Genomic DNA, 17,386 nt, shown 5'->3' on the forward strand with positions numbered 1-17,386 from the left:
TTTTAAGCTTGAGGGAAGGGGAGTCAACTCTGGCCACAGTGCCAGCAGGAGGAGTGTGAGTGAAGCACATGGTCATTGCACATTACCACTACCAATGGCCAAAATAGATGGATTCCTTTGGAAACCCCAAGGAACAGTTCAAGCACTGGGTTTTCCCTATTTTAAGGATGCCAGAAATGAACTCAAGGATGATCCTGAGTCTTGTAGTCAAACTAATTCCCTACAGAAAAATGGTCTTTCTTTCCTCAATGAGACTGCACACCTCTAATGCACAATACTTTAAGGTTTCAGGGCTGCCCTGGACTGGAGCTTTACCCACAGCTGCAGCAGGGCCAGGGTGTCTTCCAGAGGTCAGGAGGAGTCGTCTGATGTGCTGGATGCTAGCCAGCAGCCTGTGGAAGCCTGCTTTCTCCTCAGTCAGGGTTGGGGAGGCTAAAGGGGAAAGTACCTTGATGGAGACCAAAGCTTAGGGGTTCCCATGACTGCTGATAGGGGACCAAATGTCTAGAACCACAATTAGCCAATATCCTTCAGCTCCACCCTGGAAGTTATCTTGAGCGAGCACAAAGAAGGGTGCCGGGAAAGTGACACATGTTTGTTTGATGATGTTCCTTGAACAGAATCCATTAGGTAATTTCCCATGGGTTGAATATGGACTAACGGCTGATGTGAGCTGTTATTCAATAAACAGGGGGAAACAAAAGAGCCTTTCTGTGCAGTTATAAATCATTTTAATTAGGCTGCTGCAACCAAGTCCCGAACCACCATTAGCCTTTATTATTATTGCTCAAAATTGATTTCTTTTCCCACCTCTCATTTAATACTTAATTTTTAAAGGAAATGGTAGACTACTGCTTACTTTGGGAAATGAACGCAGTTGTGAGTCAATCCAGCCTAGCTGGAGGCTCAGGCTCCTGTTTTCTTTCAGGCACTCCCCTAACCATCTTCAAAATAAATTATTGCCACCTCTGCCCTCTCTGGGTATTTGTTTATACCTGTCTCGTAGAATGTATAACCTCCTTTGTGACCAGCATGTTTGTACTCATTGGTTTCTCTCCCTGACCAGACCAGGGGTTGGCAAACTATGGCCCATGAGCCAAATGTGGCCCCAGTGCCTGGTCATATAGGTCCCACAACCTGAAAACAGTTTTTAATATTATTAAATGGTTGAAAAAAGAGAAGGATATTTAATGACATGTGAAAATTTAAATTTTCATAAATAAAGTTTTATTGAAACATATCCATGCTCACTTGTTTACATGTTATCTGTGGCTGTTTTTGTACTAAAACAGGCGTGTTAAGTAGTTGCAACAGAAACTGTAGGGCTGCAAAGCATAACATTTACTGTCTGGTTCTTTATAGAAAGAGTGTGCCAACCCCTGGAATAAACAGATTACAAGCTTCTTGTGGACAGTAGCTGGGTCTCAATATTCCTCCTACTTCCTACTCTCACCAACAGCACTGAACTGCGCAAATAAGGGCATGCTGGTTAAGGAATACAGAATTTGGACTCACATATTCCTATTTGACCTGAAATCTCTACTTAATGTTTGCTTGACCTTAAGCAAGTGATTTAATCGTTCTGAGTCTCGGTTTCCTCACCTGCGAAATGGAAATGAGTATATCTACCTCATACAGTTGCTAGGGTTTTTAACTGATTTAGTGTACGTAAAATCCCACGTACGGTGTTCGGCACATATTAAACATTCCATAACTGTTACTGACATAATAGTGGCTGTTTTTATTAAGAGAAAGACATTTTAAGCCCACTTCCCTAACAGAAAAAAAAGTAGGGAAGAAACACATCTTGCCATTCTCACCAGTCCTTACATATTCCCCCTCTGGGAAGGAGAGACTCATCTAGAAGGAAGAGTTGAGTATGCACAGCTCAGCTCAGCCACCCGTTTCTCCAGCCCCCAGCCCCCTCTGAGATGCATTTTCCATGAGACACACACCTTTTCTGTTACTGCAGAAGCAGCCTGCTTAGGTGCAGAGTAGGGGGTGAGGGACGAGGCCTGATCCCACCTGCTCTGCCAGTGTCCCGTGGGCCATGCCCAGTTCAGGGCAGATGTGTGCAGAAGCCCATGTGCTCAGCAGATCAAGTCTGTGTTTTCCAGTTCAGCTCCAGTTGCAGTGGAGCTAACATTGTGATCACTTTCTGATTCTGGTATCTCCCTCTCAGTTGGTTCCACCCTCAGTAGGGGAAAACAGGGGTGTTTTGCCTTGCTCTCTAAAACTCCAACAGCTGTATTAGAAATTCTTACTGAATTGAACATATTTTCTGACCTATGATGTGCTTGAATACAAAGCAGACTAGTTACGAGCTGTCTCCAGAACCTGGCTGCTGAGAGGCTGGGCAAGTTGGATGATGGCCTTCCCTGCCTCCTGGGGTGTTCGTGGGGCTTACCTGAAGGAATTTAGGCAAAGCTCTTGGAACGCGACATGAGCTTTTTTTTTTTTTTAAACACCTTTTCATTTTATTTATTTAATTTATTTATTTGGCTGCGTCGGGTCTTCGTTGCTGTGCGCAGGCTTTCTCTAGTTGCAGCGAGTGGGGGCTACTCTTCGTTGCGGTGCGCGGCCTTCTCACTGCGGTGGCTTCTCCTGTTGCGGAGCACGGGCTCTAGGCGCGAGGACTTCAGGATTTGTGGCACGTGGGCTCGGTAATTGTGCTTCACGGGCTCTAGAGTGTAGGCTCAGTAGTTGCGGCACACAGGACTAGTTGCTCCGCGGCATGTGGGATCTTCCGGGAGCAGGGATCGAACTCATGTCCCCTGCATTGGCAGGCAGATTCTTAACCGCTGTGCCACCAGGGAAGTCCTAACATGAGCTCTTATCATTATTACATGTATTAAAACATTGTTTTCTGTTCTACATGTTATGTATGTCAATTGCAAAAATAATTGGAGAGTGTCGTGCTAAGCACTTTCTACGTATTTCTCATTTACTTGGGCTGTGTAGCATAATAGCTAGACCATGGTTCACAGGAGATCACCTGGACCTACCAGGCAGGTGAGAGAGTGAATATGTAAAGAGAGAATTTATTTATTTATCTATCTATTTATTTATATTCTTTTTAAAGGATGGTCTTTTATTTTTTATTTATTTTTTGGCTGCACCACGTGGCTTGCCGGATCTTAGTTCCCCAACCAGGGATCGAACCCGGGCCCTCTGCAGTGGAAGCGCCGAGTCCTAACCACTGAACCACCAGGAACTTCCCAAGAGAGAATTTTAAACAGCATCTGGTGTATAATGAATAAATGCTAGTTGTTTTATTGTCATTGTTGCTTTTGCTACCATTATTATTATTGGAAGCTCACAAGTGGCCCAAGCTGTGAGCAGTTATTATTATGCACATTTTACAGAGACAATGGAAGGTTAAGTAACCTGGCCAAGGCCAGCAAGAAGTGAGAGGCGCAGCTGTGACTTGAATCCAGGTCTGTCTGACTGCCAGATGACCATGCCACAACCTGGCACTTGAAAGCTCCAGTGACTCTGAACTTCCTGCTCTTCCCTAAACAAGGTAAGCAATTCCATGCCCCTATGCAGTAGCTCATCGTATTCTCTCTGGCTGAGAAGTCCCTGTGTCCCCCCAAATTTCAGCATTTGAAACGCAGCTTAGGCATCACCTCTTCTTGAAGCTTTCTTTGACATTTACTACATCTTGCAATCCCCAGACCCAACAAAGCTACTCTTTTCTGCACATGGCCGTTGGGTATTTTATCTGCCATACCACTACTGTTACTGGCTCAGAATTAATTCTGAGGGTGTCCATATCCCCTAGGAGATTGTGGACTTCTTGTGGCCTTTTCATTTCTAAATTCTCAGTGCCAAGAGCAGTGCTTGGCACGGAGTTGTTAACCAATAAATATTTGCTGCATTAAATATAAGAAATCATCAACTGTATGCACACGACAGTGACCAGCTCATCCTGGCTTGTCTGGAACTTTTCTGGTTTTACTACTGAAAGCCCTGAATCCCAGGAAACCGTTCATTCCCAGGCTAACTGGGATGACTGGTCATCCTAATGTATATACTTGTTCACCTACAGATATATAGACAATACTATGGAAATAGACCTTAGGCAGACATGAGTGCCGGCCCTGCCAGGGGGATGGTACCTACAGAAGACTGCCTTTCTATTCGTTCATTCCTGCGTTAAGCACTCAGGAATGTGCTGGGATTGCTAATAGGAATTTCCCCTGCTGGTAGACAGGTGCTGGCCAGAGTCTCCAAAATGACCCAGCTGGAAAGGGCCCAAAAGATATAAATCTCCCCAGAGAGCGTGGTCTAAGCAAGCTTCTGGCTGCTTTTGATGGGATCCTAATAGGATCCACAGCCTAGGGAGGTATGATCAGCAGCAGCTGGATGGCCAGGGCAGCCCTGCTCTGTGACCTGTCCTCACAGGGGCAGTTCTTTGCCAGCATCCATTCATCACATCATTAGCACCCTGAAAAGAGCCTTTCACTGGCGCAATCCTACTCACCATTCTGTTGCTTTTCTCCTGATGACTTCTCAGCTTTGGAATTTTTCCCACGAGGGCTGTCACTTTGGTTTGTTCCTGTTCCGTTGACTTGATTCTTAGCTTCCCCAGATGCCTTTTTCTCCGCTTTACCAGATGCACCTTCTTCAGCCTGGCTTTTGGCTTCCATTTCCTTTTGCTTCTCCTCTGCGGCCAGGCGAGCCTTTTCTTCTGCTTCCTTCTTGGCCTTCTCCTCTGCATCCAGAACAAACCAGGAAAGGTGGAGAAAATATAAAAAGAGGTCATGCCATAAGGAGCATTGCCTCTTTGAACAAAAGCAAGAGTTTGCATTGGGAATTAATGCATTAAAATGACCTAAGGTGTTTACTGTGTGTTTGGGGTATAATTTTGGTTAATTCAAGTCAGATTGGTATGTATATTCAGGAAGCCAAAAATCTGTTCATGGTGATGTCATTTCTGAAAACAGTGGGTTAGAAGAAGGGGATGGGGAGAAAGTAATAATAAGGATAATAATAATTAATAAACCGATACTGTAATTGGCATTATTAATATTAATATTACCATCAATAAGTTCTCTTGAGTGTGTCCTCTATGCCAGGTATTATACTAAGTGCTTTCCAAGGATTACCTCCTCTCATTCTCAACCTCGTATGGCAGCTACTATTATTGTAACCCTATTTTACAAACGTGGAATTGAGGCTCAGAGACATTACAAAGCTCTCCCACAGCCCAGTAAAAACTGAAGTTTCATGTAGATTTGCTTAGGAACTGGAGTTTAAACATAAAAAAACTGATTACAAAACCAAAATACAGGGAAAATAACCACCACTAGAATAATACTGTTGCAGGCCACTGCCTGTGAATTTAAAAGTAGGAGGAGGGTAATTGGGCCTCACAAAAAAACATGGTCTTCAAACTGTCCACAGGGTGAGAGGTGGCCTTTAGTTTGGCCAGGGATGCTGGTCTGTGCCTTCCTCTTTAATGAGAGGATGTCAGCCTTATTTCCAATTTGGTTGACTGTGAAAGGGTCTGGCTCTGTGTTTAATCAAAAACATAGTGTAATTGCCTATGGTCAAGGATTCATGAAAAAATGGATACATTCATTCAACTAATATTTATTGAGCAGCTACAGTGTCAAGTACTGTTTTAGGCACTGGTAATACAGCAGCAAGCAAGAAGGCTTATAGAGTAGAAAATACCATAATTAAGCAAACAAATCACTAGGATAATTTCAGATGGTGAAAAGAGTTTTACAAAAAAGTAAAGCAGAGTAATATGATGGAACGCGATCGGCATAAGGGAAGGAGGTGGCATTAAGTAAGGAGGTGAAGTAGGTGACATTTGACCAAATCTTGAATGATGAATTGCTGACCATGCAATAATCAAGAAAAGAGAGCATTCCAGGCGGAGGAAATAAAAAGTGTAAGGCCGTAAGACTGGAATGAGCTTGGTATGTTCCAGGGACAATGAGTTCGCCGGTATGGCTAAAGCAAATTTAGTAAGGGGCTAGTGACAGATGACGTGGTCAAGTGACCAAGGACATGCAAGGCTGAGATCATGCAGAGCCTTGGAGGCAATGAAGTGGAGCTGGATTGTAGGAAGTAACCTACAGAGACCAACAGAAGGCACCTAACAGAAACCAATCCTCCCTTAAGGTCTACAGACTCACTGTCTAGCATTCTATTCACTCAAAAGGGCTTCCAACCTCCACTATGAAAAGCATTATTGCATTTTTTTCTCTAGATGTGTTACAAATGCCCCACACCTCATTACCAGGGCTCTTCTTTACTTCCCTTGGTTAGCCCTGGTCCTGAAAACAGCTGGCTTTCATAGATGACAGGTGAAATTTTAATCTAATGGGCACCAGAGTGGTTATGCATGTGATCACGTTTCCCTTTGTTTCAGCTGCTAAAGAGCACAAAACCCAGATTTGGTTCCAGGTTCACACTTTCGCCGGGCTTTATGGCGTTGTATTTTGTGCATGTCTATGACCTCTGGCTTCATTTTACTCTTCCTGCCCTTACATTTGCCTGGCTCAGATGTCCTCCTTAATATTTTATGAAGTTTTCATTCATCCTTTCATTGATTCATCCAACCACCTATCCAAACCAATACCCTGGCCTCAGCCCTAACAAATTAAATCAGACTCTGGAGGGAGAGAGGCAAAAATAGGATATTTTTAATGCTCTCCAGATGAGTCTAACATGCAATAAGGATTGATAAGCACTGATTTCAATTTTAAATGTTTGCCATTCAATATTTCATGATATTCTACTTCCCAACAGGATGTATTTATAATTTACAGTGAAGAGGTAAGGAAAAATTTCTTAACAAAACTGCATAATTATGTGCATATATAGTATAATATGTCTTCTGACTCCTACAGAAAGGTACAACTAAAGAGTAAAAGAATGCCCTTGCAGAAGATAGGGAGATGGCATTCTCAAGTAGGCTGCAGGCCCACAGAAGGCTCCCTAGAATGTTCGTCCAGACTTCCTCTTATCCTTCTGTAATGCCCCGAGGACAAAGGTCAAATGTCAGCTCCATCACTGAATTCCCAGTGCTTGGTATAACGCCTGGCACCTAGCAGATGCTCATGGAGTATTTGTTGACTAAATGAAATGTACACAGAGGGTGTGATTCACCCTATCTGCCAATGAACCTGACTCATATTCCATCACCAGCAATCCAGACCAGTATAAAATACAGGAACTATACACACCCTAAAGTCCTACCGTGAAAAAAATTAGCCATTTGGCTGTATTTGACTATAGGTAAGTAAAAAGATGACTGTACTTACTACACAGAGATGGAAAGAGGGCCAAGGGGGAAGAGAATTCATTTATACTCAGATATCAGGTAAAATAATGTATAATCCTCTCACAGAATCCCCACTGAATCTACTGCAAACTTTCAACATTCAAAATATCCCCAAGTGAAAAGTAATTCTGATGAAAGCTGAAGGTATTAAATTCTGCTTTGCTACAAGAGTGCAACATATTATCTAAGCAAGAAAAATTCATTTGACAACTGAGTCAGACCAATTTTCTACAGAAAATCTAGCAAAACCCCCCCCAAAAACCGGGGGGTACATTTCAGAAACAAGTCTGTTTGGGCTCAACTACAGTTGACAGTAGGCAATTAACGTTTAAATTAGTGAATGGTAGCTCTTATGACATCATAATCAGATCCGACATGATCCCTTTCTCTGCAGCAGTCATGTTCGAATGGATGGCTCTGAAATGTTCTACAACTTCTCTACTCTACTCCTATCTCTTCTTTGTATCTCTGAAATATCTGATATTAGTGTGATCAGCCATCAGCATCCAGCGCTACTACTCAAAATAAGTAGACAAAAACAAGCAAACACATAAATAAGAAAAGAGAAAATAAATTGACAGAAGGAATATCTGTTCCACTGTAATCCAATCCCCTTATATTTTCAAGGTGAAATATTAATATACATAAAGTCTTTCCTACTATGAGACAAAGTAGGTGATAGAACAATTAATTTGTATATGGTAACAGTTCCAGAGATGACATATATACAAAGAATTAACTTTTCAGGTTTTAGATTTAACATCCATGGAACTCCTAGGCTCCTAGACTAGTAGAAAGCAAACACTGTAGTTCAATCTCATTTCCTTCTGCTTTCCATTTCACACCATCTGTAGTGATGTGATCATTATGAAAATGGCCAAAAGCAAGGAGCTAAAGACTTAAGGTAGAGCACAGCCCTCATGATCTATAAATTACATTCCTCCTGAGAGCTGGTTCTATCCTACACTGAATGTCTGTGCAGTCTTGGAGAAATACATTGATTTCTTCATTTCATTTGCCTTTCGGAATAATGATGCTACAGGCTCTTGGTTAAAAATGATATTGGGCTAAGTACTCCTTAATATAATTCTCTGAAATGCCTACCTAAACCACCTACAAACAGAGAGAGAAAGAAAGAAAAGGAGAGAATCTAACTTAATAAAGACAACCAAGACACTATGTGAATTCTGAGTAGTCAACTTTTGATTATATACAAGAACAACAGGAAGGTACTCCCAGACAATTCAGGACTCAGAAGATGTTCCCATTGGACCTTTCTAAAAATTTTAGCAAAAGTGCTTCAGCTGAGAGAAAAATTCAATCAACATTAAAAACTCAGAATGAGGGAATTCCCTGGCAGTCCAGTGGTTAGGACCCTGCACTTTCACTGCAGAGGGAGCAGGTTCAATCTCTGGTTGGGGAACTAAGACTCTGCAAGCCACGCAGCGTGGACAAAAAAAAAAAAAAAAAGAAAAAAAAAGAAAAAAAACCTCAGAATGAGGAAAATATGTTAATGATGTACAGTAAAACTAGTACATCATAGTGTTAAATAAAAATAATTGTTAAGCTAGATATAAAACTTGATGCAAATATTTAAAATAATATTAAAGAATAAGTTAATTGTAAAATAGCAATTTACTTACAATCACCTAGGTTGAAAATCTTTTATTGTTTCAATAAAAACTGAGTGACAATGGAGGAAATTTTTAAAAACTCAATAAACTTCTCAGCACTTGCAAAGGAGTATCATTATATACTATTTCATATTTACCTTGATAGAGACATAATTCAATAAAAATATGAAGATAATCTGTAGTAAAATAAAAATAGGATATATTTTTAAAAAACAAACAAAGTTAAAAGGTATAATATATGACAAACTAACTGGACAGACGTAGGGCAGAAACTGCAAGACAGTTTGTCAACTGAAGAGTTACTATTCTTAATATATAAAAAGTTATTATTAATCAGTAATAAAAATATAAACATCCCAATGAGAAAAATAAAGGGGGAAAATATAGGGAAATGGCACTCTCACTATACTTCCACTGAAAGAGAACACGGTTTAAAAAAAAAACTGTCCTGAAAGAAATTTGATGATATACATCAAGAGCTTTAGAATTTTTCATCTACTTTGACAGAGGAATTCCATATTTAGAAATTTACCCTAAATAATCAGATGTAGGCTCAAAGACTGCTGAACTTGTATGTTCATAACCATGTTATAGACAATAATGAAGAACTAGAAACCAAAATGCTCAGTAACAGAGAAATGGTTCAACTATGGTATTCCAAACAATGTAGCCATTTACATATTTTCTAAGAATATTCAGCATCAGAATAAAATCTTCAAAATAGAAATAGAGAAGGAAAATACTATATTACATACACTATAATCTCAACTTAAGGGGAAATTTTTACTTATAAATATGCATTGAAAATCGAATTTAAAAGAATTACATCAGAATTTCAACAGTAGTTATATTTGGCTGGAGAGGTTGTGAGTGATTTTTATTTTCTTCTTTATATATTTTGTTTATATTTCAGCATGGTAACCTAAACACCTACTATTCTTACACCAGAAAAAAATGTTTAAAAAGTATTAAATCCTGAATGGAAACTGATCAATATTTATCAGACTTGCAAATTGTTATACCTACATATCTTTGTTTGGGAATAATGATTTTCAGCCCTAAGAGCTGTAAAAAAAAATACTGATTCAATTTTTCCTAACAACTATGCGTTCTGGCCTAGCTAGCTTTGTAAATCAGTTTGATTAATAAAACTAAGACTTTAGATCCAATTCCATTTCTGATCAATTTAATAACAACATATATTCAAGTGCCCCATGCAGGGCAGCCTTTGCTGAAATCGGGGTTTTCTGGTAAAAAAGAATCATGAGCAAAACAGCCTGGAATAGTATAGCACAAACCAACCACCAATGGAAAAACAGATGCAAACTGAATTTCTTAACACCAGCCAACCAGCCAACGGCATTATTGGGAAGCTGAAAATGTTATAAAATATTAATTATAGGTGGGCATTTTGACCACCACCTTCTTAACTTTGCATTCAAACTTCTAACTTTCTTTTCCAGTTTTTCAAAATAACAGCTACTACTTATCAGGCACTAACCATGTGCAGGCTCTGTTCTCAGTGCTTTACTTATGTAATTTCTGTTCTTTTCATCAACTCTGCGATGTCTATTATCATCCCCCAAAGGGAATTTTTCTCAAAGACTCTGCCTGAATTTGTCAAAGAGCACAGGGCAAGTAGGGATTCAACTCTCTCTTTTCCCAACTTTTGCTTTGATACCCAAACTATCCTCCCACGAAATATATGTGTGCCTTTGTCTACCCCTTTTTCCTTGTTCTCCCTTTCCAAATTCATGGCTCAACCCCAGGCATCCTTCAAATCCTAGCTACAAGATGCCTTCTCAAGCACCCCAACCAAGGTTAGAGACAAGTTAGCTTAAGACTATCTCTATCAGCATACCTCACATATTTAAAAACTATTAGTGCTTATTTATCTGTTCTTTTTAAAGGGCCAATTTTCTCCTACAAAAGAAACTGTCTAATGCTCCCCCAGGTGATTAGTTTCAGAAGGTAATTTTAGTAAGCCACATAATTGCAAACAAATTATTTTGAAGTACCACTTTCAATGGCGTGCTGTCAGGAACTGAATTTTCAAGTGTAACGAGTGTAATTGATTATAAGAGAGTGCTTCTTTGGGGGCTTCCCTGGTGGCGCAGTGGTTGGGAGTCCGCCTGCTGATGCAGGGGACACAGGTTCGTGCCCCTGTCCGTGAAGATCCCACGTGCCACGGAGCGGCTGGGCCTGTGAGCCATGGCCGCTGAGCCCGCGCGTCCGGAGCCTGTGCTCCGCAACGGGACAGGCCACAGCAGTGAGAGGCCCGCGTACCGCAAAAAAAACAAACAAAAAATGAGTGCTTCTTTGAAGTGATGCAGTAGCTACCATTGCTGCTTGCAGTGCCTGCCAACAGGGAGGATTTCAATGTTTAAAGCATCTGAATAGACTGTGAGAGGCCACACCTAAAATATGGAAGAGGCGTTGGCTCCCTCCAGAGGTCAGGATGCAACCTCTGTCCCCAAATGATAAGGGCCCAATTATGCCTTAAAAGAGTCGTAAAGATAAACCCTTTGCCCCACCTGAACTGAACAGCCACTTGGACAGGACACAGTGCTGGCCTTTGAATAATTCCAGCAGTGAGGTCTCATCTCTTCCACACTAGAAGCAGCCCCCTGCCCCCAATGTCTGAGGACCAAGACTGCCAGAATGTGCTGTGCCTGTCTACTCCTACTCTTCTTCTCACTTGTGCCGACACTGGGTGGATAAAAATGTGCGATGCTGTGACCGGAGATAAAACTTTCCTTGCCTGTAATGAGTGTCTGGGGCTCGGGGCCAGTAGGTGCTGGCGATGAGTGCAAAGCTTCAACTGAACTCCCGTTCTTACTTTGAAAGAAACTCTGTACAAATGCCTCCCCACCCCACCCAGGAGACCATGAGCTTTGAGGACAAGGATGTCTGTTATTCACCTCTGTGAATAACACAGAGTACAGAGCCTGGCATACGGTAGGCATTCAATAAGATGTTGGCGAAAACTGACTGTTATTGAAGGCTCACCTCCACAAACCCCATTGAGATCAGTCTCCTTGCTGGGCTCTAGAGCCATCCACGTCTGTGCCCTCTCTGGAATCAGGCATCACAGCTTCCTAAGACTTACCTCAGGGATGTGTTCCTACCTAGACTATAGCATGAGCATGCAGTATGTACGAATCATGTAGCACATGCTCAATAAACACAAACATGCATATGAGCAAATGAATTTCAGCTTTCAGAAAAACAGATTTCAGGGGTTTTTGTTTGTTTGTTTCTAGTATCAAGAGTGATGACTTTTCTGTCTTCAAATTTCTGTTAACCGCACATTACCTTCATCTTAGAAGGTTAGCCTGAGTAATGGCTGAAGGGAAATTGAGAACATGAAAGATAAAAATGCATGTAAGGAGATTAAAGCCCCTTCTATCCCAACATAATGGCCGAAGTGGCTACTGGCTAGGCTTCATTTAGATAAAAGAAGGAATAAAGGCCTCATAACTGTGCCGCATGACATGAAATAAGAATGACAAAATGGCCTAGCAGAAACCAAGAAATAGCAACACCCATTCTCTGTAGAATCTTCATTTCGAGAAGAGTCTGGTCATATAGCACAAAGGTCACGCTGTCGGGAAGCTTGGTGGTCAGCCTCATTCTCTCGTGCGCTGAGTGTTCGATATAATGAAGATCAAAAGATGGTCGATCCTAACGTTCAGCAATTTGAATTTATATCCTGAGTTTGTGCTTCATTTGCAACACCTATAAATCAGGGGTGGCAGTGCCTTGCTTTGTAAGCGGGTCTGAGTGGTTTGGATAATATTCCCCAGCAGCACGTTACCTTTGGGCACCTTGGCCCTCCATCTCTCCCGATTGATGTGCACCACCTCAGTCCAAGTGGCTTTAAAACTCTTATAGTCAACAGGGATGACCGAATTGTTGATTGGGGCACTTCCTTCTGAGCCAGAGCTCTTGACACCTGATCGCTTTGCATCTGCCGAACTGATGTTGTTCAAACTGGAGGACAAAAAAAAAACATACGGAAGAATTGGGAGATTGGGATTGACATACATACACTAATATGTATAAAATAGATAACTAATAAGAACCTGCTGTATAAAAAAGTAAATAAAATAAAATTCAAAAAAACCCCACAACATACGGAAGAGGAGGGTTAGTGTTTGGAAAATGTGTGCCGATAAACAAGCCTAAGAGAAGAGTGGTTAACACTCAGTTAACACTCAATTTCACTGTGTGAAATTCCTGGGGCCTGAGCTTTGTAATTCCTATTTTCCATATTCAACAGCTGGGAAAGTCTCCATATTCAGTAGGAAAACAAAACCCCAAGATTTCAGCCTCATGACTATTGATCGTCCCCACAGTCCCCATAGTTCAGATGTTCTTTTTCCATATGACTAGGTTCCCCACACAAGAATTCTCTGCCTTTGACTTTCGGAAATCAATGCATTTAAACTTGACTTCTACTTGGTTCCACAGTTCACCCACCTGCCTCCACACTGACCACTTTTCCAAGTTACCCAGTCACTTGGTCCTCTTTCTTTCCAGCTCTCCCTCCCCCTGAGGTCAAGATCCTCTGATCTCAGGATCCCCAAGGCCAGAGTAAGGTGATTTCCTTATGTTCCTGGGGAAGGTGGAGAGGCACAGACAGCATGGAGATTGTGGGAGATCGGTCATGCAGGAGACCTTTTTAAAGATGGTATCATTTTAAGCTTTGAACATAGGGAATACAGTAATATATATAACATTATAATATAGAAAGTGCCATCCTTCTGGGAAACTTTAAAGTATCACACACTTCCAAGGAGCTACAGTAGTGACTGACACAAATGCAAATCCACTGAATGACAACCAAGACTGGCTAGGTAAGTAGGGCAGGTCTCAGCCCAGCGCCGGCAGAGCTGTGGAGCTGTGGAACTCGGGCAGGGGGGCTTCTGTCCTCCTTGTTAGCAGCCTTGACTGGGTCCCTCCATCTTAAGCATCCCTGGGGTCCCACTGTCCTAATATTCTTCTTGCCTTTCTTCCTCTTATTTACTCCTTCTCTTGCTCTTTTCTTCTTTTTCTTCATTACATCTCTCTCCTTTATGACAAAGCCCAAGGTTTTGCATGGACGAGGAGGAGGGGAGAGTTGTACTACTGGTAATACGACTAGTAAAGACCGAGCATTAGCTTTATTGTAGCTGACACTTCCCCTGTGCTGGACCCTGTTATAAGGGCTTTACGGAGATTAAATAATTCATTTAATCCTCCCAGTAACCTATGAGTAGAATCCATGCTTTCTCAGATGGGGAAACTGAGGCAACTTGCCTGAGATGGCACAGCTAATAAGGAATGGAATCAGGATGTTTAAGCCAGGATTGTGACTCCAGAGGCTGTGCCCTTTGACTACTAAACTACCCTCAATGTAGTGAAGTTGTGGCAGAAGGTGATTTAAAATTTCAGGTTTTTTCTATTTTCTTCCTGAACCTAGAAATGAAAGTCAGTTTCATTTCTTGTGATAACTCTGATCAGTGGTACTTTCCTTTTGGAGTATGGGGAGCAAGGACCCTCTGGGCACAGCAGGTAAAGTGCAGTGACTGATGCTGTTGAGAGCAAAGCCGCCAAAAGAGAGAATGCGGGGTGGGGGGTTGGTACTGGGAACCTGCTGGTCATCACCTAGACCCTGGTCATCCCCTTACAGGCCAGCCTGGAGAGTACAGAGAGTACAACTTTGAGTCCTCCTTTTATCTTTTTTTTTTTTTTTTTTGCGGTACGCGGGCCTCTCACTGTTGTGGCCTCTCCCGTTGCGGAGCACAGGCTCCGGACGCGCAGGCCCAGCGGCCATGGCTCATGGGCCGAGCCGCTCCGCGGTATGTGGGATCTTCCCGGACCGGGGCACGAACCCGTGTCCCCTGCATCGGCAGGGGGACTCTCAACCACTGCGCCACCAGGGAAGCCCCTCCTTTTATCTTTTATAAGGAGGAGGTAGGATGAACATAATTATGAAGTACCACCCCCATCCCTTCCAGAAGAAGTCTATCCCCATGGACAGGCCACCCTGACCCCCAGCTTTCAAGATTCAGCACTGACCTTGAACTCCTCTGTCCTGTCCCACCAGTTTGAGAGGTTTCATCAATTAGTGGACTCAAGATCTTTTCTGTCATGTCCGTGAGCACAGTGAAGGTGGGTTCCACAATGAAATCAATGAAGCCTGAAGAGAAACAGCAAAACTTCAGAGGAACTGCATATTAACTTGGGCCTTTCCATATGTTCCCATGCCAACTGATGGGTTGTATCTTTCTTTTAAAATTCATCTTCATAGGAGCGCTAGATCAGATTAGGAGAGAATAGGTTGGTCTTAATCATTTAATATATTCCTTGTTTTGAATATCAGGAGTCAGTTCCATTTCTCCTACATAACCTTCCTATAACTTTTTAGGAGATAGTTCAATAAAGTGCTTAAAAATGCAAGTTCAACATCTACTATGTAAAAAAACGATGTAATAGGTGCTGCATAAAAGACTAAGATGTGTAACACAACCTGCCTGCCCTGGGAAGGTTATAGGAGGAATTAAATGAGCACAAAAATGGAAAGGGCTAAAGGAGAAGCCCAAATAAAGGCTCCTGAGAAGGTAAGGGAGGGACGATATTTTCCCTTGCACTGAGAAGGCTGCAAACAGCATCATGGAGGTTGTGATGTTTGAGCTGAGCCCTTAAGGGTATTCATTCTAGATGCAGGGGGTGAAATAAGCAAAGTGACAAAGATAGGGAAAAGCGCAGGATGTGTCTGGAGAATGACTGGGGTTTAGGGATTCTTTTGAAGTCAGAAAGGGAAAGCCTGGAGAGGCAGGTCATTATCAGCTCAGGAGGGAGGTTCTTAAGTATCAGGCTAAAGGTTAGGATTTAGATAGGCACTAGGAGCCCCTTGAGATGTCTGGGCAGCATTGTAATAAGATTTTTTTCTGATGTTATTTGGGAAAGTTAATCTGGCAAGATGGATGGGAAGGGAGAGAGCAATAGGGGCTGAGGCTGGGAAACTCATTTTAGAAGCTGTTGCAATAGCTCAAAGGCAAGGTAAGGAAGGCAAGATCCAGTGCCATTTTAAGGTGAGAGTGTGATGGAGGCACAGATACATGCACAGCGGGAGGTGGTCCTGCCTCTAGGTGGGATCTGTCAGAGACTTCCAACAGGAAGGCAGAGAGAACAGGGACAATGGGGGAGAATGTGACTGGGGAGGAAGATGGTGGGCTTGGTCTTAGATTTGCTGACTTGAGGTACCAGAGACCTATCCAGATGGAAGAGGGCCAAAAGAATTGGAAGAAACAGGGTTGGAAACTAGGAGAAGGGTCAGATCTGGAACTATACCTTTGAGAGATCACCATGCTGGGGAGATAATTGATGCTGGGCTAGACTGACTATCTCAACAGTTCAAAAATACCCCAGTGCTCTGTGACACATCAGGAGAAAATACAGAATCTGGAACTAAGGGTGATAACTCATTACACAGCCACGTGAAACTAAATACCAGTCAAAGGACATATAGTGTTTGGAAACATACAAATGCTTATTTGGTTTTTACAGTGACCGAGGTGGAAGTGATACTGGCATTCAATGCCCAGCAGTGAAGGATGCTAAAAATCCTGTAACGTAATTGGCAAGACAAGAATTGTCCCAAGCAAATACCAATAGTGTCCTGATAAAGAAACACTGATAGCCAAATTTGAATTGCAGTTAATTGCAGTATAATTGTAAGCTGAAATTGAAGTGTTTGATGACAGTATTTTCACCTTTTTTTTTCCTCACAAGTTAAATTCATTCAACATGTCCAAACCCAAACAAACTCATCAGCTTTCCCTCCAGTCCTTGTAAATAGGACATGGCTCAACCACTCAACCTAGATTGCTGCCTTTATCTTAGCCTTGCATCCAGCTGAATCCTTAATGTTTTATATGCTACCTCTCTCCTGTATTGCCTTAGTTCTGATACTCAACATCTCCTCCCTGTAACATTGCAGAAAGCACCAGCTGGAGCCCTTGCCTCTAGTCTTACTCAAAACCCTCCAATTAATCCTCCATACTACTGAGAGAGAAATCTTTCTAAAGCAGGGATTGGCAAACCTTTTCTGTAAAGGGCCAGATAGTAATATTTTAGGTTTTGTGGGCCACATACAAAACCTAAATAAAGGAGTTTGTCATACAACTGCTTAACTCTGCCACTGTAGTGCAAAAGCAGCCATAGACAATATGCAAATGAATGAGCTTAACTGTGTTGTAATAAATCTTTATTCACAAGACCAAGCAGTTGGACAGATTTGGCCCACAGGCTATAGTTTGCTGATTCTTACTCTAAAACATCAATTTATATATAGTTTTAACCTTACTTAAAATTCTTTAGCTGTGCCCTCATTTCCTACAGGAAAGTATAAGCACACGCTATTCCTAACCTGGACCTGATTTTCTCTCCAAACATGTCCCTC

At 42.0% G+C, this 17,386-nt stretch overlaps 1 protein-coding gene across 14 annotated transcripts in view; it reads right to left on the bottom strand.

Moving 5' to 3' along the window:
• PDE1C (phosphodiesterase 1C) overlaps positions 1 to 17,386 on the bottom strand; it is a 610,522-nt gene that overhangs the window by 50,449 nt on the left and 542,687 nt on the right. For all 14 annotated transcript variants that reach the window (XM_029234327.1, XM_029234329.1, XM_029234335.1 and 11 more), the window contains 3 exons: positions 15,001 to 15,121; positions 12,755 to 12,930; positions 4,487 to 4,717 (listed from right to left, as the gene is read on the bottom strand). In XM_029234327.1, coding sequence (XP_029090160.1) covers positions 4,487 to 4,717; positions 12,755 to 12,930; positions 15,001 to 15,121 — 528 coding nt within the window. The remainder of the gene's footprint in view (positions 1 to 4,486; positions 4,718 to 12,754; positions 12,931 to 15,000; positions 15,122 to 17,386) is intronic.

The sequence above is a fragment of the Monodon monoceros genome, unplaced genomic scaffold (assembly GCF_005190385.1).
Source record: "Monodon monoceros isolate NGI ecotype Baffin Bay Population unplaced genomic scaffold, NGI_Narwhal_1 Super_Scaffold_2, whole genome shotgun sequence".
Classification (NCBI taxonomy): Eukaryota; Metazoa; Chordata; class Mammalia; order Artiodactyla; family Monodontidae; genus Monodon; species Monodon monoceros.